The sequence below is a fragment of the Macrotis lagotis genome, chromosome X (assembly GCF_037893015.1).
Source record: "Macrotis lagotis isolate mMagLag1 chromosome X, bilby.v1.9.chrom.fasta, whole genome shotgun sequence".
Lineage (NCBI taxonomy): Eukaryota > Metazoa > Chordata > Mammalia > Peramelemorphia > Peramelidae > Macrotis > Macrotis lagotis.
This window is the reverse complement of record NC_133666.1, coordinates 620579905-620603491: the sequence shown is the minus strand read 5'-3', so window position 1 is coordinate 620603491 and position 23587 is coordinate 620579905. Positions and strand designations below refer to the sequence as shown.

The window sequence follows — 23587 nt, the reverse complement described above, 5'->3', positions numbered from 1 at the left end:
AGGTTTCTTTTCTTTTTTTGTAGAGCAATGGGGTTAAGTGACCTACTTAAAATCATACAGCTAGTAAGTATCAAGTGTCTTGAGGCCAAACCTGAACTCAGGTCTTCCTGACTGCAGAACCAGTACCCTATCTACTGTGCTACTACCTAGCTTCCCCATGGAAGCTTTTTTTTTTAAAGGATTTTGCAAGGTAAATGGGGTTAAGTGCCTTGCCCAAGGCCATACAGCTAGGTAATTATTAAGTGTCTGAGGCCAGATTTGAACTCAGGTACTCCTGACTCCAGGGCTGGTGCTTTATCCACTGCACCACCTAACCGCTCCTGATGAGCTTTTACCTGTTTCTGGTAGGCCTCAACTGCCTTAGGAAAGTCTCCAGATTTGGAGAACAGGTCCCCAAGTTGTTCACAGATGCTCAGGGCTTCATGCAAGTTACTGCGCTCAGCCTCCTCCAGTCTCTGCTGCAGACTCACCACTTTTAGCACTGCTTGGATATGTGGAGGAGGAAGAACCCAGAAAGTGAGACATTATAATAAGGGTTGACAGTTTTCAAAATTTTCTCATATGATACTTTAATAAACCCCTCAAGTTGCCTGCAAAGGTATTGTTGCTCCTATTTTACAGATTAAAGAAAAGTTTCTATTGCACAACACTTTTTCACAATCATTAATCATTTGCCTGTCCTGGAGGGAGCCAAGACATCTATCATGTTCATTTTACCTGCCCAAGACCACATCTATATTGATTGTCAGAGATAGATTCAAACCCATGGTCTTTTGATTATCTACACAGTGCTCTTTCCACTGAAGATGATGCTTCTCTAGCAAGTTAGTCAGAATTAGGACTAGGATCTAGGTTTCTTAGTTCCCAAAGTATTCTTTCTAATATATATTGTGTTACTAAGTCGGATATCTGAAGGGGAAGGAAGGAGCCCAGCCCAGTACCCTTGGAAGAAATCCAATTCAAACCTCACCGTACTTGAGGTTTCTGCGGATCGTGTGCCGTTGCTTGGGCTGCTGGGAGCCTAGCCTATAGGCTTTCTTTAGGGCCCTCTTGGCAGCCACAAAATCCCCTAAGTCCTGGAGGATCTGAAGAACAAAGGAAGAAAATGTTCAATTCCTTGACGTGATCAGTACCTCACCCTTCCCAACTTCTGAGACAGAGGGATACAGAGGGACTAATCTGTCCTATGGTCTCAGAAGAACAAGATGCCCAAAGACATCAGACCACACAAGGGGACAAAAATAGGCCCTAAGCCACCACTGATTACCTGGGCAACAACAACACAACACTCGCTTTCCATGAACTTCTTCTTCATGATTCGGGAACATTCCCGTGCTCCCTCCAGGCAACGCATGGCCTTTGAGTGCTGCCCATCCCGCCAGTGAATAGTGCCCAGATTGTAGCGAGCACGATAAAGGTCCTCATATAGGTGATTTTGCCTGTAATCAGGAAAAAAGTAAGATACAAAGACACTCAAAAATCTTCTAGCTCCACTCAATCTTCCATGGCTTAAACAAACAAAGCTGCTCTTTGGCCAGACTCTTTATTACCCCATATACCTGAGACTACTCTCTGGCCCAATGCATCTTGTGCCTCCCTGCCTCTAGTACTCTGATCATGCTGCTTCCTCTCCTATAAAAAAAGAATTTTCTTTTTAATTTATAATTTATCATACACTGAACACAAACTTTCCAGATACAAAAAAAAAAAGCCAGAAAGTGAGGATTGTATCTGAAACTATGAACTTCTATTATGTGCAGACTGTTTTTAGATCATGAACTCCTCAAAAGCAGGAACTATCATTTGCCTTTCCTTCTATCTTTAGTGTCCAACACAGAGCCAAGCACATAGTCAGCCCTTAAGAAATGTTTCTTGACCAACAGAAGTATATTAGATTTAACTTAATTGATAGTAACATAATTGCCCTGCCTACCCGGGTCCCCTTCCCAACTTTTTTGTTTTTTTTTCTTTGATGTTTTTTTCCATTTCTCCATTTTTTTTTTAAGGTGGGGAATCCTCACTTCTCTAAATGGAAGTCATCCCTTATAATAAGTATAGTTAAACAAGACTAATTCAGGTCTTGGTCATACCTGAATGTTTCTCTTTTATTCACTACCTCTAGTCCTCACTCACTGGATTCCTAGCTTTCTTTTAAAGCAATGCCCCAATGCTCCCCACTCTAGTCAGCTGACCCTGGTCAGCAGCAGCAGACCTCCTCATCAGACATCACATCATGCTCTGAACTCTACCTCTTTAATACCAGTATCATGTGACACTCCTCCATAATATTGTGCTCAAAACCTTTCCTAAAGCCTTCCCAGTGTCCTGAACACATGTAATGTTTATTGAAACAAACGGCTTCACAAAAATCATTTGGAGTATGTGTGCATAGCACCTCCACAAACTGGGTCTAGCTTCATCAGACTAGAGCTCGTAGAGCAAGGACTGTGTCAAGGGAATACTTGGAGTTATTTCATTGACCAGTCTCAAATCTTGGGGCAGGGAATGCAATCTTTTGTTAAGAATCAACAAGGCCCCTCCTAAGGAGTCTACTACCAAATTCAAGAGTTGGGCTAGTAGAAGAGGTCCTTGGGATAAGAATCTTACTCAGAAAGAAAGATGCTCTTCTTGATATAGTCACTACACAGGGCTGGCTGCTTCAGACAATCAAAGGTAAGGCCCAAATTGAGGTAGAGACGGGTCCTCATCTCACTCAGTTCCTGTTGGGTCAGGACTCCTAAAAAAAATTCCCCAACACCAGCGTTCAGTGGCTCTGTTTGTTCTCCCAAGTTCTCCAATTTACTCCGCCCCCTTTTCAAACATCCCTACTCCCTTTAATCCACATACTACATAAATGACTAAGCTCTCTGGGATTATCCCTGCCAAAAAAAAGGGGTACTGGAAATTTTAAAATTTACTTGCATTCAATGATGGAAAGTAGGGCTATGTTATCTTTCTCAAAAAGAAAGGCTCATTTCTCGCTGTCATAGGAAGGGGGAAGGAAAGGGAATAAGGGAGAAAAATGTGGAACTCAAAATTTTACCAAAAAATCTGAATGCTGAAAACTACCTTTATATGTAGTTCAGAAAAAAATTTAATAAAAATAAAAATTTTAAAAATTAAAAAAAAGTCTCCACAAGTTCCTCCATCAGACCAAGGACTCCTCAAGTGCAGGAGCTAGATCTTTCCTAGAAGGTCAGCAAATTTATCAAGTGTGGGGACTATTTCCCCACCTCAGGTAAGGGCCTCATATACTTTCATATATATATAACTTTCAAGAGCTTTGTATAAGACTCTCATTTCCCACTTGAGAAATAGAAATTTCTCTGTCTGACTCTAGGGACAAGAAAACCAGTAGGTCTTTTCTAATAGCTACCTTTCCAAGGTCAAGTATCTAGAAACTAAAGGAACTGAGGAATGTTGCCAAATTATGGAGGCTGATGTCACCCCGGTTCATGGTCAGGATCCTAAACCACTTCCTCTGCCCTCCATTTTAGAAAGCTGGATGATGGACAAACAGGTGTTCTTGTGGTCCCAATCCCTACTTTGAAGTAAGAGCTAGCCCTCCCCCTTCCTTTGCTATGCTCAGGGGGACTTACTCTCTAACTTCTCATCTACTATTTCCAAGCTCTTCTCAAAGGCAGTCTGTGCCTGCAGGAGTGCATCAACTGATTGGCTGTGATCATAGCTGGCCAGATATGTTCGGCCAATGGTTGCCCAGGCCCTCTGCTGCTCAATGTAGCTGGACAAGGACTGTGCCAGCTCTAGATGACGATGCTGGTGCTAGGGATAAAGTGAGACAATCCATTGTAAGTTGTCATACTCAGATACACATACAGAACCACCACACAGATTTTTCAGTTCCCACAACTTCCTCCTCCCTCTGGAAAGGATTTATTCAAATCAACAAGCATTTATTTATTTGAGCACTATGTGCAAGGATCTCTGCTAGGATTGTTCTGGTAGTCTTGATCAATCTTGCAACTGAATGGAAAAGGGATTCTATATTACTCTCTCATCAACTTTGTAATATATATATATATACACACACAAGAAAGATAAAAAAGCCAAGGTTAGAAAGATTTTTTCATTGCCTAATATAGGGGAAGGTGTGTTAGACCAAAGAGTCCTAATTCTAATTTAATTTGTAAATTTGAGCAAGTTCCTTCCTTTCTGGAGGTCTCAAATTATACTAAGTAAATGAGGTCAATAACTTTAATAAGTCAGATCCAATGCTTAGTACATATTAGATGCTAATCAACCATTGCTGATCCTAAATTAACAGCTATGGACAAGTTAGGGAAAGGCACAGTCACTTCCCAAAAGCAAAGTCACGGTCTCATTCCAAACACTCCCCAAGGATGAGGAGTGGCTGCCTGTATGATACTCCAAGAAAGGCCTTTGGTGGGAGGGGAAGGGACACTTGCTTCCCTTTTATTGGCTTCTCACAGAGGAACTTCTAGCCTACCTTCAAGGCAGCTGTGTAATCCTCCAGTTCTGCCAGGCGTTCACCAATCTTTCTATGGGCCACAGCACATCCCAACACATCCCCTGTGATTTCCAGAAGATGAAGCTCCTGTTGGTGCTCAGCCAGTGCTTCCCTGTAGCTGCCTGGATTAGTCCAGGGAAAAGGAGAGTCACTGTCAAATTGGGGTGAGGGAAAAAAGGCAGGATCCACAAAAGGACAAACATGGTCAAGGGGGCTATCCCATCCAACTGACCCCATGATGCTCAGGCAGCAAGGTTGGATCTCATATGGGTTCACTTCACCTTAGATCTTGCCTTTTCCCTTCTCTAGTTCCCTCCCCAGCCTCTCAAAGACTCAGAACAGAATAAGTAGAATTGCTTCCTACTTCTAGCACTCCTCATAGTTAGGATAGCTCTTTCAGGTGGGAATTACAAACTGACAAAAATCCTGGCAGGTCTGTTCTGCTGAGTTCCTCCCTCAAACTATCTTTATTCAGGTGTTCCCCAATCAGTCTTATTCTCTCACCTGAAGCCTCTGCTTATTGCCAAGATGGTCATATATGCACACTTCCTCTTGTTCCTTATTCCCACCCTTCTTTCTTCTACATTATAGTTTATTATCTCACTGCCAGATCCTCCAGGAAGCACTCACTAAGCCACCAACAAATAGCTTGCTTCTTCCTCATTCAATGCATCATTATGATTCTGCTTAGGGCCTACTTCTCTTTAACTTAGACCATGGAGCCTCTAAAAGTGAGGCTGTCTTCCCTTAAGGAATACCCCAGGTTCATGGAACCATCATCCATAAGACCAATAGTTCTATCAGGGTATGGCTACAACTCTCCATTAATCATGGAATCAATCTTTCTTCCTTCCTTCCTTCCTTTCCTAATAATTAGATTTGTCCAAAGCACATGCTGCTTCAGGAGGTAGTGGGTTCCTTGACATGGAAGGTGTTCAAGAAGGGGCTAAATGTCTACTTGTCTGGAATGTTGGATAGAGAATTCCTGCCCAGGTAAGGATTGCCCTGAATCACCTCCAAGACAGCTTCCAATATTGTGATCCTATTCATCATTGTATCCCAAGACTTTAAGTCAAACTTGGCTCTGAGGCCACGAAGAAAGTCATCACTAACTCCCTGACTCTCAACCTGGACCAAAACTGCCAACTTGAAACCTCAAGGAACCTCAAGGAAAGGCTAAGAAGAACAATGGGTCTATTTTCCTTCATATACCCAGGATGGTCTGAAGCAGGAATATAGCTGTCCTATAGATGAAGACAGGTTATCCAATTCTGATTCTCTATTTGACAGAAAGAGAAAACCTAAGAACCCAAACTATGATGCTCCACCCCCTCCCTTAGAGGTGGTGAGTTGATTGTATCTAGACTAAAGCAACACTTACCATGGCTAGCCAAAATCTCCCCCAGCTGATTGCAGAGCACAGCCTCCTCCTTCAGCTGTCCATTCTTCTGGGCCTTGGCCTTAGCCTTCTTTAACTCTGGTGAAGAAGACTGAAAAATCTCAAAGAATGGTCCCCACTACCTATCCCTAAAGGAGCCAGGTGGCCCAGTGGATAGAGCACTTGACTAAATTAGGAAGACTTAAGTTCAAATAAAAGTCTTAGATGGTTAATAGCTGTTTGTCTCAGTTTGATCACCTATAAAAACAGAGAAAATAATAGCACCTTTATCCAGGTTTGCTCTAAGAATAAAATGAGAGTATCTGTAAAACATTTTGTAAACTTTAAAACACTAAATAAATGCTAGCTATTATTATTATTATTATTAAAGAGTGTTGGAACTAATAGAAGATAAAGCAGTCCTTAAAGGCCCTGCTCCAGTTCAGATAGGAGATAGGAGGCTTTCACTGCTTATGAGGGAAGGAGGGGGATGGTAGAGTGTAAAATAAGCTGATCTTCCCCTACTTGGATCTTATACAGCTGTCTAATGAACTTAAAAACATAAAATGCTTTATAATTATCTGTGTTTGTATATTATCCCCCAATAGACAACTCTACACAGGTCGGGGCTACATCTTGTCTAAATTGATCCTCTCTCAACCCTCTGCACAAAGTTCTGCACAGAGTAGGCTCTTAATAAATGAAAGCCCATGTGACATGCTCTACATTTGGCCCCAAGGTTTTACTCATACTGAAAGGTTCTTTCATCACTTTTTTACTTATCATTCCATTCAACTCAATTGTCACCTCTTCCAAGAAACCTTCTTTAATACACCTGGTCAGTAATGAAATTCTCTCTTGGAACTCACATAAAACTTTTGCTGGATAAATGGAAGGAATAACAAAACAACTGAATCTGAAATTCATGAACCCAAAATAACTAAGTTTGGTTCAAAGAAAGTATGAGAAGACATCTTCCCTCTTTCCTTTCAGAGGTTGGGGAACTATAAGAGAAGTTGCATATGAAATGTTTTTGATATGTTAGTTTTGCTTAACTATTGTTTTTCTCTTTTATTCTCTGCTGTAAGAGTATAAGATCCCCCCCTCTTTATGAGAGGGGGGATGAAGGGATGAAGGAATATACTAAGACATGTAGAAGCATTAAAAACAAAAGATACAATAAATAGTAAAAATAATAGTAAAAACTAATATTAATGTACTTTAGGATTTGCAAAGTAACATGTCATTTTATACTCATTATATATATTATATATATATAATTTCACATATCATGCATAACCTTTTAATTGAGTAAAAACAAATACTGTTATTCCCATTTTACAAATAGAGAAACTAAGGCTCAGAGAGGTAATGTCTTATTAATGGTCACACAAACTATTAAATGTTAGAGGAGAAATTAAACTCAGACCCTCTGGAACCACTATTTACATTATATCACACCACCTCCTGCAATAAATACTTCTATTGCCCTTTTAATGTAAAATTGCGTATTGGGTTGATGTCTAATTCTCCTAAGAAGAGGGGGAGGGGGCTGAAGGAAGGAAATATGGAGAGGACAAAGAGAAGATGATCTGAGAAGAAGATCTGGGGTGACCAGGAATACTCCAGGCGGACATAAGGATGACCTGCGGTGAGAAGATGTTGCTGGTCCTTGAGGACCAGGAGGAGCCAGCCACAAAAGGTGTATTTGATATTCTGAGGGAACAGGAAGGATGAGGTTCTGGAAGGACACCGTAGGGAGAGATGGAAAGCATGGAGCAGAGGTCAGGGAAACCTCATGACAGAGTGGAGAAGGGAGGGAGGATCTGAAGAAACAAGGGAAATGGGGGAAGAGCTAAGTGGCTGTGGGGGTGAGGCTGGAAGGGGAGATGGGGGAGACAGGTCAGAAAGAACGTGGGGAAAGGGAATGAGAATGTAGAGGAAGCACAGCAGAAGGGATGTAGGGGTCTGACAAGAAGTAAGGGGACACCAGGAAGTGGCGAGGTTGGAACAAGGGGAAATGAGTGGAAAGTGGGGCAGAAGCACGGGAATTAAGGAGGGGCACGGGAGGGGTGAGTGGGGACCCCAAAAAATGAGTGAACAGAAACCTGAAGAAGTGCGTGAGAGGCCACGGGGGAAGGGAGTGGGGGGACACGGGGGAAGGGAATGGGGGACACGGGGGAAGGGAGTGGGGGACACGGGGGAAGGGAGTGGGGAGACACGGGGGAAGGGAGTGGGGGCCCGAAGGGGAAGAGACCGGGGACGGAGGGAAGGGCTGAGGTGGAAGAGAAGGAAGGGGCGTCTCCCAGGCCAGGCCCCGGCCCCTGCCCCTGCACTCACGACGAATCTCCCGGTCCTCGCTCATGTCCCGGCCTCCCCGACAGCCGGTGCAGCGAGCCGGCCCGGAGGCGGCGGCAGCAACATACCCGCCCGGCTTCCGCCGCTACCACTGGCTTCCCGCGCTTCAGCGACAGCCCCGCCTCCGTGATCACGCGCAGGCCCGCCATTGGCTCTAGAGAAGGCCCCGCCTCCGTGAGCGCGCGCAGCCCCGCCATTGGCTCGTAGCCTCCCGCCCCCTCACCGCGGGACTCCGAGGGGCCAGGAGGGCGTGCTGACGATCCGACAACCTCAGCCAGTCAGCTCCGAGCTCCGCCTCCTGGAACCCAAGTCATTCTGGGAATAAATGTGGCTCCGGGCGGAGCGCAAAGCATAACGGGAATCGTCCAAAATCCGAGAACAAGGCACGATGCATTCTGGGGATTGTAGTCCGAAATGGGAGACTAGAAAGCCACGCTGAAAAGTGTTATTGATTCGGGAGAAACCAAGAAAGCGCCTGGGGACTGTAGGGTGCGCCGGCCAGCCACAAGGAAACTCAGTCGGTCTTCTAGAAAAATAATTCTGAAGCCCTTAGGAAAGTTCCCCGAGAAAGGGAGGCATAGCCCTCATTAGACTAGAAGGGGCGGCTAGGTGGTACAGTGGATAAAACACCGGCCCTGGAGTCGGGAGGACCTGAGTTCAAATCCACCCTCAGGCACTTCATAATTACCTAGTTCTGTGATATTGGGCAAGCTACTTAAACCCAATGCCTTGCAAAAACCTAAAAAAAAAAAAAATATCTCCCTACCTTCCAGGAGTTTTTGTGAGGTTAAAATGAGTTAATATTTGTAAAGTCCTTAACACAGGGCCTCAGTTGCGCCCAACCCTATGACCTCACTTGGGATTTTCTTGGCAAAGATACAGGATCATTTTACAGATGAGGAAATTGAAGCAAGCAGGTTCAAGTGACTTGCCCAGGGTCGCAGGGCTCACGAGTGTCTGAGGCCACATTTGAACCCAGGAAGATGAGTCTTTCTGATCTCAAGCCTGGCGTTCTGTCCACTGTACCATTTAGTTGCTCGCTGGTACACAGTAGGTGACTAATAAATGTAAGCTATTATTATTAAGGTAATCCATGGAATAAAAGAATCTGAGACTTGGAATGAGAAGGACCCAAATTCAAATTCTATCTCAGACAAGTCACTGAACCTCCTTCAGCCTATATAATGGAGATAACCTGGTTCAACAGAGTGGTTGTGAGGATCAAATGAGAAAAATAACATATAAAGCATTTTGCAAACCTTAAAGCACGTAAAGGCTATTAGCTAGCTATTAAGGTCCTCCCTGCCCCACTGAAAAAAAAAAAAGAGCCAAGTTCCCTATTCCTCTACCTATTCCATTTTTCAGGGAAAGGGGAGATGAAGAGATACTCTATTTCCATTGGGAGAGCAGGGAGTAGGCAGGGACTGGAGGCAGTTTACTCCAGGGAATGTTGACAGACTCCCTCATTCTTAAGCTCCTAAAACTACCCTCTTTGTAAAATGTAAATTTAAAAAGATTTTTTTGACTTAAAAGTCCAAAAAGAGACAGAAGTAAGGTCAGAGTACAGGCATTAACCCATTTTCTTAACTTTCCATATAGCTTGGAAGAAGTAAAATTCTTTGTCCTCCCCACGCCCCAACACACTTTTTAGCAATTATAAAATTGACTTGGTATTAATCAACTCTTTTTCCAAAATACAAATAAAAAGAGAGGAGTTGAACCCATTAGTTACTTCACTTTGCTGCTACCTAGATAGAACTGCTTCCAAAACTGAGACTGCAAAATTAAAACTGATCTCACTAAAATTCAAGTGCCTTCATCAAGACTTACATGCCTTCTTTACATGCAAATCCAACCAGTCTGATATTTTAAAAGTGAAGTCAAGCACTGCTAGAGCCAAAAAACTATTCCCAGATAACACATAGAAGAGCAAGTGGGCAGCAAAGAGAAGAAAAACTCTTAAATACACCAAAAAATTCAAAAGCCCAAAGCTGTCAGAGCTAATTAGTGTCCCCAACTCCATAGACATCAATCTCTGTGAACATGATTTAATAATACTGTTCAGAAAATAAAAAACATCCATGATGACCTTCAATTAAATAAAGGTTAAATTATATTTGGTGTGTCCTGAGGCAGGAAGGGGAGCCTAGAAAAGGAGGGAAAAGGGGAGTAGCCGAAGTAATAGAACTGAATTCAAATTCCACCTAAGAAAAGAATTTTTGGGTTTGTATTCAGAGGTCCTGATTTCAAATCACAGCTCTCCTATATATTACCTATGTGACCTCAGGCAAGTCATTTCCTCTATCTGGAGGGGCCTCAGTTTTGTCATTTGTAAAATGGAGTAGGAGACTAGATAACCTCTAAATCCTTCTAGCTGTAATTATGACCATAGTCAAAACTATTTAGTCTTCTATCAATATTTATTAAGAACCTACTATATGCTAAACATTGGATATACAAAGCCAAAAATGAAAGTAGCTGCCCTCAAACAGCTTACATTCTATCAGTCCATATATACAAAGCCAAAAATGAAAGTAGCTGCCCTCAAACAGCTTACATTCTATCAGTCCATCAACACCATTTAACCAATTCTTTACCACTGTGCCAGGCATTGTATTAACTGCTGGGAATGAAAAAAAAAAAGGTGGGAAATAGATCAAGCATTCAAAGAGCATACATTCTATTGGTGAAGACAACGTATTTTTATTTATACATGTTTCCAGACAGAAAGTAGGCTCTTTGGGGCAGGGAGGTATTTCAATACTCGCATATTCCAGTATGTGTATTTATGTTTTGTTTTGTTTTGTTTTAGATTTTTCAAGGCAATGGGGTTAAGTTGCTTGCCCAAGGCCACATGGCTAGGTAATTATTAAGTGTCTGAGGTCGGATTTGAACCCAGGTACTCCTGACTCCGAGGCCGGTGCTCTATCCATTGCACAACCTAGCTGCCCCTAGTATGTGTATTTAAATGTGTGTATACATTTACATTTACATAAATACAGATATGTCTAACTAAATACAGACATATACATATATATGTATATATGATTTGCTGATGGTTCTTTTCCTTTATTATTGAAGATGACCACAATGACATCACTATGTTAGAGAGAAATGACTGGGTCCAACTGTGGCTGATTTAGACCAATATGAACTCAGATTGCTTTACCACAGGTCAGGCACAAATAGTCCATGTGAACATCTAAATTTATGCATTTCCTGTTTCCTTTGAGTTGCTTCCACTTTGCCTTCCTCATAGAGAACAGTATCCTTTCTGATAAGGGTCCGCCATGCTGGGTGGGCCTGGACTAGTGTCTCCCATGCTGCATAATCAATTCCAAAGTTCTTGAGAGAACTTCAGAGTGTCCTTGTATTTATTCTTCTGACAGCTCCCCCCCCCCCACAGTGATAGTTGCTTTGTGTGAGTTCTCCAAATAATAGTCCATATGACAAGCATTTGTTTGGCATGTGAACATGACCAAATCATAGAGTTGCACTTGGGGGGGGGGGGGTTGTAAGGCAATGGGGTTAAGTGACTTGCCCAGGGTCACAGGGTTAGGTAATTATTAAGTGTCCAAATACAGATTTGAACTCAGTTCCTTCTGACTCCAAGGTCAGTACTCTATCCACTGCACCACCTAACTGCCCTATTGCACTCTTCAGTGAAGTTTGAATGCTTGGCAGTTTAGCTTGAGAAAGGACCTGTTTCTGCTATCTTATCCTGCCAGGGGACCTTCAGAATCTTTCTAAGATCTTCAGTTTGGTAGTCAGTCTAATAATACCTCTTCTCTCCTACGCTTTCTTTCAAAGCCTCACATTTACTGAGTTAGCTCTGACAATGTACAGGTCAACTTCATCATCGATGTGTATCTCCTTGGAAAGTAAACTGCCAAAGTGAGTGAACTTATCCATAGTATTCAAAACTTCTCCATTTGTTGTAATAAATGGTTCCACATATGGATGGTGTGGTGCTGGCTGATAGAGCACCTGTCTTTTCTTATTAAACATATAAACACAATATAAAGACAAGGGGATGTCTTGGGAGGAAACATTAGCAGCTGTGGAACTAGGAAAGCTTTAATGCAGGAAGTTTATTATTCTGAACTGACAGAAAACTCACAGCTTTACCTTTTCTTTTTTGCAAGGCAATGGGGTTAAGTGACTTACCCAATGTCATACAGCTAGGTGTCTGAGGTCTAATTTAAACTCAGGTCCCCTTGACTCCAGGGCTGGTAGTCTATTCACTGTACCACCTAACTGCCCCCGCATGACTTAATGATTTTCAGAGTTTTAGATAGGGAGTGGTGCCATGACAGAGTGAAGTTCTGTTTATCTCTACACTGAATAAACTAAGCTTTGTCAATTCCTGGTCTAATTTATATAAGGTTCTATTCTTCTGTTAGGTTCTCTCTCCTTAGAGAGCAACCAAATAAGCTTATTAAAACAGGTTGAGAAAAAATGTTAAAATTCTAAAACATTCTTGAAGGGATAATTCATGATCATTTAGAAAAGGGGGGGCATAATTCATGACCATTTAGAAAAGGAGGGTATGATCTCAGGGAGCCAGTATAGACCTAGAAATGAAAATAATCTTAGAAGTCATCTAAATCAACTCCATGATTGAACAAGAAAAGGTTAATACAGTTGAAAGAGCAGTGGCTCTGAAACTAGAAGGCCTGCATTCAAATACTGCCCTTGAGGTTTATTATCTTATATAACTTGGGACAAACCACCTATCCTTGAGTTTTCTCATCTGTAAAATGAAGAGGTTACAATTAATAGCTCCTGTAAGGATTTTACAATTCTATGGTTAGGCCAGGTTAAAATAACCTGATTTTTAAAAATAGGTTTATTAAATCTGAAGAATGTTGCTGAGATTTCTGGATGTTAGGAAGTCATTTGACTTCCAAGATGCTTTTAGACAGGATGAGGTGGGCTAGATAAAGAATGGTAATGACAGGTTGGTCTCATTTAATTAGCATTCTAAAGCCTACAAGTTTAACTTACTACTAGATCTTGAAGTAAGTAAATGTATTATGTAGTTAGTTGGGGACAGAACTGGTTGGTCATAAGGATCCAAAGAATACTTGTTGATGGGTTGATTATTACTAAGTTCTAACAGCTAGCATGAGAGTACTTTATGGCACTTTACATTTATCTCATCTATTCTTGGAGAATTTCAGGACTCAAGTCTTAGCTGTTTGTGTGTGTGTGTGTGTATAAAAATTAAAGGAGACAATCTGTAAGGAGGACATGGAGGAAAGTATAAAAGTTCTATTTCATAACTGTTACAAGTGCTAGACTCATAGTTCAATCCTCTTAGTAAATCTGAAATTGCTAGAATTCAGACATTTGTATAAGGGTGTCACTAAGTCATTAAGCATTACTGGTTAGGGGCAGTTAGGTGTCACAGTGGATAGAACACCAGCCCTGGAGTCAGGAGTGCCTGAGTTCAAATTTGGCCTCAGACACTTAATTACCTAGCTGTGTGGCCATGGGCACATTTGTGTCCCATTTGCCTTGCAAAAACATAAAAATTTAAAAAAAATATAGTATTACAGGGTACCACAGTAGGAGTGGTTAGAGTTACTATTTGAAACATAGTACAAGCTCCTGGGGAGCAAAATACTTTTGGTCTTCAGGGTTCAATATGAATTACTTCCTTTTAATCCAAGGGTGAGGGGGTGATAGGAGTAATGTCTCTCAATATCCACCAACTTTCCTTTATGATTTCTCAATGAGCTAATTCAGGTCATGGTTAGAGACACCTATCCTGGATAATAAACTCTTTAAGACTTCTTAAGCTTCAACCACAGTGAGGTCCAGTTTATAGTTGGGTTGTTTAGTGAATGCCACTATTTGTTTTTATTTGTTATTTGCTTTGTCCCTTAGAAAAACTGTTCTGGAGAGTGACAGGCCAATGTGTAAAAAAAAAAAGCCTTTTGGTGGAAGATCCAGGGGTTCAGTTCTTTTTATTCTCAGTAATTTTTATCACTGATATGACACTGAAATGCTTTAATCACAATTATGAATGACAAAAGCTGAGGAAATGTGGTCTCTACCTGGTCAAGGTTTTCATGCTTATTTCAAATTCACGTATATTTCTAAATGAACCTAATTCCCTTGACCTCTGGTATGCGTCTCCCACCTCTGTGTATATATACCTTTCAAAAGTTTAGTTCAGGTACCAACTTCTACAGGAAGTCCTCTTTGATCCCCCTATTTCTTAGTGTTGTCTTCCTCTTCAAATTGTATTTTATTTATCTGTTTGTAGAGTCAGACTGGTGTAGTGGATGTAGGTTTCTGAGTCACAAAGACCTTAGTATAAAAGCTCAGGGTTAATCAAGGCAAGTAACTTACCCTTTCCATCCCCTTAGCAATAGTATAGCTCCTAGGTTGCAGAATGGGACCTTCTTCAGTAGCGGCCGTCATCCCACAAGAACCCTCCCCAACACATTTTTTTTTTGCAAGGCAGTGGGGTTAAATGGCTTGCCCAAGGCCACATGGCTAAGTAATTTTTAAATGTCTGAAGCCCGATTTGAACTCAAGTACTCCTGACTCCAAGGCCAGTGCTCTATCCACTGCACCACCTAGCTGCACCACCACCCCCAAAGCAAATTTACAAGGACTTAATGTTCAAGACTGGGGAGGTTTTAATGAGTTAGTTCAATATGAGCAAACTGAATAAGGTGGCTGCTAATATATGAAGCTGAATTGCCAGCAGCACAGAATTCAGAGGGGAAGGAGGGAAGTTAAAAATACATTATGCTCTGCTCCACAGCAATCATTTGTAAGGATTTTAGTCTTTAAAATTCTAGGATCAAGATTTTAGAAGGTTCAATGGTAAGATAGAGCACACACATGAAGGCTTCCATCCATGATATAAAGGAGACCCACGTCATTTAATAAATATTTAAGCAAAGTGGAGCTTTTTAATCCAGAGGGGAAAGGAAAAAAGACTAAAGAGAAGCAAATTAATAGCTCTTTTCCATATTCAAGAGGGATTAAGTTTGATCTGAGTTACTCTAGACAAAATGGGTAAAAAATACAGAGAGGCGGAGTTCAGTTCAATATAAGAACTCTTCCTAACAATTGGTGTTGTCCCCAAAAAAATAGAATTCGATGGTTTAAGAGTAAAGTGAGATCCCATTATTTGAGGTGTTCAAACGGTCTATAAGACAATTATCTGTCACAGTGGATGGTATTACTTTAGGGGGTGGGAGATTAAAAAGGTCCCTTCTAAGGTCCTTTCTCACTGAGATCCTATAGTTTTTATTTGTGGTTCTAGCCTAACTCCACCAAGCAGTTATCTGACTATATAGTCCAATTAACCTTTGTAGACTTGTTTTCTTATCTGCAAAATAGATATACATCTATCATAGCTCAAAAAATTAAGAGAGATAAAGGAATTTTAATGTGAGAAATGCTTGTGTTACTATGAAGATTAGGGGAAGCAGGAACAAAATTAGTATATTCCCAGTTTTTGTGGGTCCCAGTCAAAATGAGGGAAGCAAATTAATACTTACCCAGGCAAGGCTGGGTCATTTCCTGAATCAAGTGAAGATGTTGGCAAGAATAAGCAAAAACCCAAATCCCAGGAAGTCAATCCCTCTCACCCCCACCCTCACCTCCTTTAAGGAAACACAGACAAAGTATAGTTTGGCAATTTTTTTTTAAACTACAGTTACATACAGAAAATATCCAAACAGAACGCAGACCACAAAAGTAACATAATGAATCATTCCCAACAGCGTTAAAAACACTTCTCTTGCTTTGTTTAAAAATTATTATTTTTGTAAATTTCTCATTTTAAGTGAATCAAAGGATGTAGTGCTTGTGGAAGGGGAAGATGGGAGAAAGGGAAAAGAAAGGAGGGAGAGGAGGGGAAGGGAGGGGAAGAGATGGATGGCTGAGCCCCTAATAAAAACCCCAGCCCCAAGCCTCCTCCCCCACCTCTGGAGTCACTGGAGTCCAGTATTAAATACATATCTCCTAAAGATCCACCCTGCCCTTCCATGTGGACTTAAGGCCTCCAGAGTTTACTGGGTTAGTTCTTCTCCCCCTGTATCCACTCTGCCAATACAACAATCCCTTATCCCCTCCTCCCCCATACCAATGGCTCTCTACTAGGCCCTCAGAAGAGAGCCTCAAAAGAACAAGACGACAAATTAAAAATCAGGTTAGGATACAAGGAGGACACATGATCCCGCAGACAAAGCATTAGTTTCTCTTCGTTTTAATTACTTTAATCTACATTCACTAGTTAAATAAATTACCCACAGTGAATACTGCAAGGAGGTTTGTGATCTGCCCGTCTCCCAATGGGGCACGAGACACTTGCTACAATCTTTCAAGATGCCCAGTTCAGAACTGGGCAGTAAGGCTCAGCTGCTGTGTATGAACATTACAAGGGCCATGGGGGACAATGAGGGCTGAAGGAAACCAGAGGAGAATACTGGGGAGTGGAAGTGGTAGGGGGGGAATGGAGCAGGAACTGTTTGGTGATATGGGAGAAAGGCTATGTAAAAACATCATGATTTATTTACAATTCTCTTTTTGGACCATCACCAACGGACAGGTGTGCACACACACTCACATACATACCTTCCAATAGAAGGGGCCTTGGCTGTCTGGAAACTAGAAAATAGTTTCTGTCAACAGTACCAGTTTGGCAAAGCATTTAAAAAACAAAACCAACCAGACAAGTTTTCTGGAATCACCATCTTTCCTACTGAGGTGACATCTTCCTGACTTTCTCACCCTGAGCTCCCTCCCAACCTCAGTCCTCATCCCCTCCTTTTCCCTCTTCTAGCTCAATCAAATCCAGGATCCAGCCCTCATCCCCAACAGGAGGTTCTAAGCAACATACTCAGGGTTCTCTGAAGGAAGGAAGGTTGGGGGAAGGATGGGGGGGTTGTGGAACAGTGAAGATCAGGGAACACTGATTCCCCTCTTTAAAAACATTCGGCAGGGCCTTCTAGAAGCTAAAACACATAAGACACACATAGATACACACAGATCTGTAGCTGTTCCCATGACAGGATATTAGCAGACACCACAAAGCCTACCCTATAGAGGGTGGGAGGAGATAATGATGCCTTCAACATGCTTTTGGGGATGCCACCCTGTTCAGTCTAACTGGCCATCTCCCTTGCCCACTTGCTAGAATTCTGGTGGACTGTCAAGGCACATAGTAAGAAATACCTACAATGTGGAAGGTCAGGGATGGGGGCACTATTTGTCATCTAGGTTGATGTGATAAGACTCACTAGAACAGAGTGCTAGTACAACATTTTTTAGTTCAATGAAGGGACCAGGTGATAATCTTCAGGATCATCAATTTCATTCTCCCTAGGAGTCACCCATTTGGGCACTCTGACCACCTTTCCCTTGACCCATACTGTATCTTATCAGCTTCTGGTACTGACAATGAAAATGTTGGGGTCACAGGTTGGTTTCATCACCATTCTTCCACCAACTACTCACATGCACACATACATTAACAGTAACAACAACAGTACTGAAGATTTATCTAGTTTTTACAAGCTCTGTTGTGTGTTGCCATTTTTTCCTAAACAATGCTTCTTAATCCTCAAAAAACAGAGGACATAGCAACTCTCAAGAGAATCTGCCAAAATACCAAGACATATTTCTCTGCCATCAGAGGTTTTGAAATATATATAACAGTCACTCAAGACAGCAGAGGAACAGGGCCATTGTGAGAGACCAGTGCATCATTCCTAGAAGGATACAATGAGGCTACACCTTTCCCTACTCTTCCAATTTCTAGTCCCATTCGTTAGTAGTCTCCTACTCACTCTCTATACTCTCCTTTTGTCCCTAACAAGATTTAGCCAAAAAGATGACCTGGTACAAAGTAGAATAAGAGTTAACCCTGAAAGGTCAACAAAAATTCACTAACTCACCCACCTGTACTACAAAGGAGCTGAGTCAGTCATATTTGAAGAAGTCAGGGTGGAGCAAAGGGTAGACAACAATCAACAGTGAAAGGACCATATGGCTGCTTCTCATCAAAGGATGACTGCTCCTCCTCTGGAAACCCAAACCAAGGATTCTGTCTTCCTCCCTACTCTCTTTTAAGGTAAACTAGGTGTCCAATACTCAATAGATAGCACTTCTCAAAATGTTAGCTTGTGAGAATGGCCTCTCTATCCTCATAGCGCGCATGCACACACACCCTCACATATCTGAACACACCCACATACCCACCTTTTATGCCACCTGAAATTAGCCCATTCAAATTAGCAGCTGGGTTAACACTGTATTTTACCTGAGTATCTGATGGTATAGGACAATGCTGAAGGTTTGGGAAATTCCTTCTCTGCAGAAGGAAGAAAGGGAGGCGCATGGGGTGGGGGAAGAGAGGTGAGGGGGTGTTATTGGCAAAACCAGAAACTTGCCTATACAGCTAAAAACTGTATTAAAAGCTCAAGGCCTGGGCTTTCGTATGTACCCAGTGCATGTAGGCTGGCCTTCAAGGAAGTGTTTTTAAAAATTCATTTGCAAATCTCTTCCCCTGCAACATCTCATACCTCATTTTTCCTAAGGATGAGAGGTTGAGGTAAGGAGTACAGCCCCAGAAAAACTGTCTTCTCTCTGCTCTTCCTCAAGCCCAGAGGATAAGCTAGGTCTACTTGCCCTCCTCTAAATTTTGTTTTGTGTTTATACACAGCACAAAGTCTGTCATCTAGATGTCCGTCATGTCCCTTCACAACCAGTGGAAGCTCCTTTAACCTATGCTTCCTTCTGAAATAGCTTGGAACTCAAAGAAACCTTAATTTTCATTACTAGAAGTCCCACGGGGTTGAGGATACAGATCTAAGAGATTAGATTTCTTTCCTAATAGCAAACTGGGAGGGATAAGGGGAGAGAGAGCAACTCAGGGGAGGGGCAACTCAGATGATCCTTAGGTGTTCGGGGTGGAGGAATTTCCTCGATCCCACATGGAACTTTCCCCAATCAGGGTTCTAGAAAAGTCCTGGCCTGGCAGCAAATACTGATCAATTTTATCATGATAGCCCAGGCACATTACAGGAAGAATGAAGGACCTATCTTAGCTAAAAAATAATCAAGCCTGACAATATATGGAGTGTTTCACACCAAAGTTCCCACTGCCAGCAAGGAGGCAGGAAAGTAAACCTATCTTTGGGGGAGGGGAAGGCCCAATATAGCCTGACCATCATTTTTTGAGAAGGTCTGGACTTTTGCCATACAGCCTCCTCACCTCATCAACTTTAAATCTAGAAGACCTGCTGCTTTTCCCCCATGAACAGAATCAATGATCCTCAAGGTCAGCAGCTCTCAAATGGTACCCCATAAGCTAGCAAAGTGCTGAGAGGTCCCACATGTGTCTAGTCCTTGGAAGGACTCAGACCAGAAGCAAACACAGCACAAGAAACTGACCCCCAATCTAAAATGAGAGTTGCCACAACTCTCCAAAGGACCCATGCTCTGGTTAATTTGGTACCACCTTGGTGGTCACTCCTCCTTACCAGACAGGTGAGTGGGGTGAAATCTGGCTTAATTCTACAAAGTACATGATGATGAAAGAGTGGACCTAGTATAAAGCAGTATCTGAGGAGAAGATAGGAAAGAAGAGGACTGAAGGAAATATGGTTCTTTGGTATTTGATCAACAAAAAAAGCTATAATGGGTAACATTCTTCGAGAGCAAAGGATGGGGACAGGGGAAAGGAGAAACAGTTGTTGGTATGCAGTCTCCAGCATCTTTCAGGGGGTGGTGCTGAGAGCAGGGAGTGGGATCAGGAGAGTAGAAAGCAGAGAGAGGCTATTCCCCATACTTGCCTTTTTGACCTTGCCAACTTTACCAAAGACCACAAAAAAAGCTTTGTCAGGAAAACACAGTACCTTCCTCTTCTTACTTCCCCACATATTCATTCCCCTCCCACCCCCAACCCATGCACGCAGACATGCATGCATACACATACTCACACCCATCTCTAGCAAGAGCTAAAACTCACCCATGGGTCAACAAGACAATTTTTGGAAACCACTTACAAATCACCCTAGGGCTCACTCTAAAAGACTATGTTGCCTTTACCTCCTGAGGGTCACTGAGTCACTAATACACAGCTTCACCAGTTTGCCACTGGTTACAAGAAGAGAAAATGTAACCATGCCAGACTGGGAAAAGATGACCTAAATCCAGGAAAAACCCAAAGCAGAGAGGGCTTTCCTTGGAACTTACTAGATGCCACAAGTATTGCAGTCTTGTAATGGATTTTACATAATGTACATTTGAATTGATCCAGTTATTCCACAGACATAGTACAAAACTATGTTCCAATGTGGCCAAAGTGATGGGATAAGCTGACCTTAGATATCATCTACAAGCCACAATTCCATAGGACTGTTTCCCTCCCCAACTAAGTCACATACTTCACTTTGCTAAACAGCATTGAGCAAATATCCCTGTAGAACTCTTCACAGTTTGGTGAATGGCTAAGCTGGGCCTGTTCACAAACATGTCAGAGATTTAATATATATAAAATATATTCTTTCTCACACTGGAAAATTGCATAATTGCTAGAAGAGCCTGTAAAGAGGTTAATATCTTTTTTTCTGGGAAGAGACAGAATTTCACCCTGCATTCCGAAAATGTCTGTTGAGCCCCAAAGGCATCATCCTGTCTCAGTGAGAATTACAGCCTGGGCTATATTTGGCAAGTGGGTAGGGACAGGAGTGGGAGGCAGGGTAAGGAACATGAAAATACATTGTGGCCCATGGTATTCCTTTTTTTCATGATTGAACATAATACAAAAACGAATGGTAACTCCATTATTTTGAATGCAGGTTTCTGAGGACCCTGAAGGAGCTGGGAAAGGAGACAAAGAGAGAAACAAACAGCTTATATCCATGTGCCATAAATATTAAACCTGAAGATAATGCCCTGGGAACCCAGTCAAAAGCATGAGGATTCTGTGCTAGGAATTAACAAAAACTAACCCCAGGGATCTAGGCCTAGAAGTCATATCATATACTCCATCAATCCTCAATCTGAAGTTTAGTTCCCTTGACTAATAAGCTGATCTCTCCCAAAGATCTCTGGATACCTGGGGGTGAGTGAAGGTATGTACACATGGGGGAGGGGAGAAGATGAGGAGGGCCCAGCTTCACACATCAGACAGCTTAAAGTAGTCCTTCCATCTCTGTCTACTTCCCAGATACCTGAGAGGTGGATGGCATGGGATGGTGCATTTCTCACATGAAAATTTCTCTCCTTCTCCAACATCCAACCCCTATCCCCAGAAACTTGGGCTTCATCTTGTTAGGTTTCTCAAAGATACCGTAACATTCCCATTGGTCTTTCCTGTGGATAAGTAGATTAAAAAAGGGAAAGGAAAATGGACAGCTTTCTTCCCTTTCCAATTTCCCATTTGACTGCATAAAAATCAAAGAAAATAGTATTCTTAAATGTTAAACCAGAGCTAGACTTCTCCACCCAAACAAAAGAAAAAATAGGAAACAATGTTGCCTTTTAATTTCAATCAAATATGCTGTCTAAAGTCAGCCAAGATCCCCTGAGCCCCCATGCATGTGGAAATTGTGCACTTCACCAAGAACAAGCCAACACCGCTCTGACCCAGTTTAACAGAATGCTAGGGGGTGCCTCGCTGTTTTCCCAGGCACTCCCTAGCAGATGAGAGCAGTAAGGCAGAGGTCTCCGCTGCTGTCTAGCTCCCCACTGACCTGGCCTGCAGGGAGCAGCTGGGCAGGCTGATGGTTGGGGAAAACCCTGGCCCAGGGTATCTAGGAGAGGGGAAGAGAGAAGGCAGGCTGTGGCTGCTTACACTGTTGCATACGCATGCAGACTCTGTTCCAATTGGTTTGGGTTGTTTTTGTGTTTTTGTTTCCTCCCTCCGTTTTCTAAAATGATCCGATTCTATTGTGAAATCACAACTGGTGCAGGCTGCCCAGACGAGGTAAGTACGGTTCAGTGGTGCTTTCTTTCTCCTTGAGCTCGCCAGCATGACCCCAGCCCCACCTATTTCTGTATCTGGAATATAAAGAGCCGTAAGTTGATGTTCTTGGCAGCCAGCAGTTTGTTACACTCCACGGAGTCTATGATGGGGAGTGGCACATAGTCGGTCTCGTTGTTCTCATTGGTAAAGACAAAGTGATAGATCACAGGGTTGATTTTCACATCGTCATAGGGCCCTTTGAGCAGGAGAAAAGAGCACTCCATGGGGGAGCTGACTTTGCTCTTCAGGATGAGCTGGAAGGAGAGGGTGCGCTTACAGGACAAATTGGGGTTCCTCTCTGAGTCGTTCACCCGCGCCTTCAGGACCCACGTCTGGCTCAGCACGGTGAACCTCGGTGTCTCATAGTAGAGGCGGGTGATGAAGTCATCGGTGCGGTATGGGCGAAACTGAACTTCTGCAAGAAGGCACAGAGAGGGGCGGGGAAGAAAGACCAGGAAGTTATTGAGGGTCGTGGGCAGGGTGGACAACCAGCTCACATTACCTGGGGCTACCGTGGGGAGCCTTCCTCAGAACGGATGAAGACCGAAGGGCCCAACCGCTCCAAGCTGGGTTAGTCTCAGGAAGAATGTGACTTACCGAGAAGAAATTCAATGCACTTTAATTGTTAAATGACAAGTTAACTACAGGAAGACTTTCAGATGCATAAGCTTTGGGGGGGAAATAAGATAAAATACAAACATGGTTAATTAAAATCAGCTGAAGAGAGACAATAGGTTGCAAGAGGTAAATAGCAAACCACTTTGTGGTACATACCAGGACCAATATAATGACATATCACATCCCCCAAGGAGTCCTTCCTTAGCAGGTCCAACCTGTCCTATTACTCTTGATACTTTGCTTGGGCTGCCATCTAGAAGCTTCCTGCAATTCTAAGAGCAAATATTCTTCTGATCTACAGGGCCCTGCCAGGCACTGGGTGTGTATGTGGGGGAGCTCCTAGCTCACTGGGTGTGTGTGTGTGCCCACACTGGAGTAGGGGCGGAGAACAAGCAGAACACACAGACAGGATACGGTTCTGAGAACAATGTGCATTTTATTTGGATTTGGATACACAGCCGTCAACAAGGTAAGGCACAGACTTGGCATCGCCGCAGAGCAAACCAGAGGGCAGGGCAAGGGAGATACAGACTGTCCGTTTTCAGCAGGGTACAAAGAATGCCAGATGAGATACATGTATAGATTATGTATAAAGAAAACAATACATTGGGTTGAGCTGCTCTGGGCTCAGATTTGCAAAGAGGCTTGTAAATCAAATACAACTAACCAAACCTTTCCAGATATAGTCCTCTTGGCTCAGTCCAGGAAACCCTTAGCCGGCCAGGTCCACCAGAGGGCATAG

The 23587-nt window shown here is 42.6% G+C and overlaps 2 protein-coding genes across 4 annotated transcripts in view; both read right to left on the bottom strand.

Annotated features, from left to right (window-relative positions):
* Positions 1–8335, bottom strand: part of TONSL (tonsoku like, DNA repair protein) — a 34081-nt gene extending 25746 nt beyond the window's left edge. For 2 of the 3 annotated variants that reach the window (XM_074203033.1, XM_074203035.1), the window contains exons 1-8: positions 8208–8335; positions 5871–5966; positions 4469–4611; positions 3600–3783; positions 2608–2737; positions 1268–1439; positions 971–1085; positions 336–484 (exon numbers count right to left, since the gene is read on the bottom strand). In XM_074203033.1, coding sequence (XP_074059134.1) covers positions 336–484; positions 971–1085; positions 1268–1439; positions 2608–2737; positions 3600–3783; positions 4469–4611; positions 5871–5966; positions 8208–8232 — 1014 coding nt within the window. In that variant the 5' untranslated portion in view covers positions 8233–8335. The remainder of the gene's footprint in view (positions 1–335; positions 485–970; positions 1086–1267; positions 1440–2607; positions 2738–3599; positions 3784–4468; positions 4612–5870; positions 5967–8207) is intronic. The other variant, XM_074203034.1, reaches the window with a different exon arrangement.
* Positions 8336–12005: 3670 nt separating this feature from the next.
* The window catches only part of ZFTRAF1 (zinc finger TRAF-type containing 1), a 48110-nt gene continuing 36528 nt past the window's right edge, over positions 12006–23587 (bottom strand). Inside the window, exon 4 of the mRNA XM_074203029.1 lies at positions 12006–22642. Coding sequence (XP_074059130.1) covers positions 22251–22642 — 392 coding nt within the window. The 3' untranslated portion in view covers positions 12006–22250. The remainder of the gene's footprint in view (positions 22643–23587) is intronic.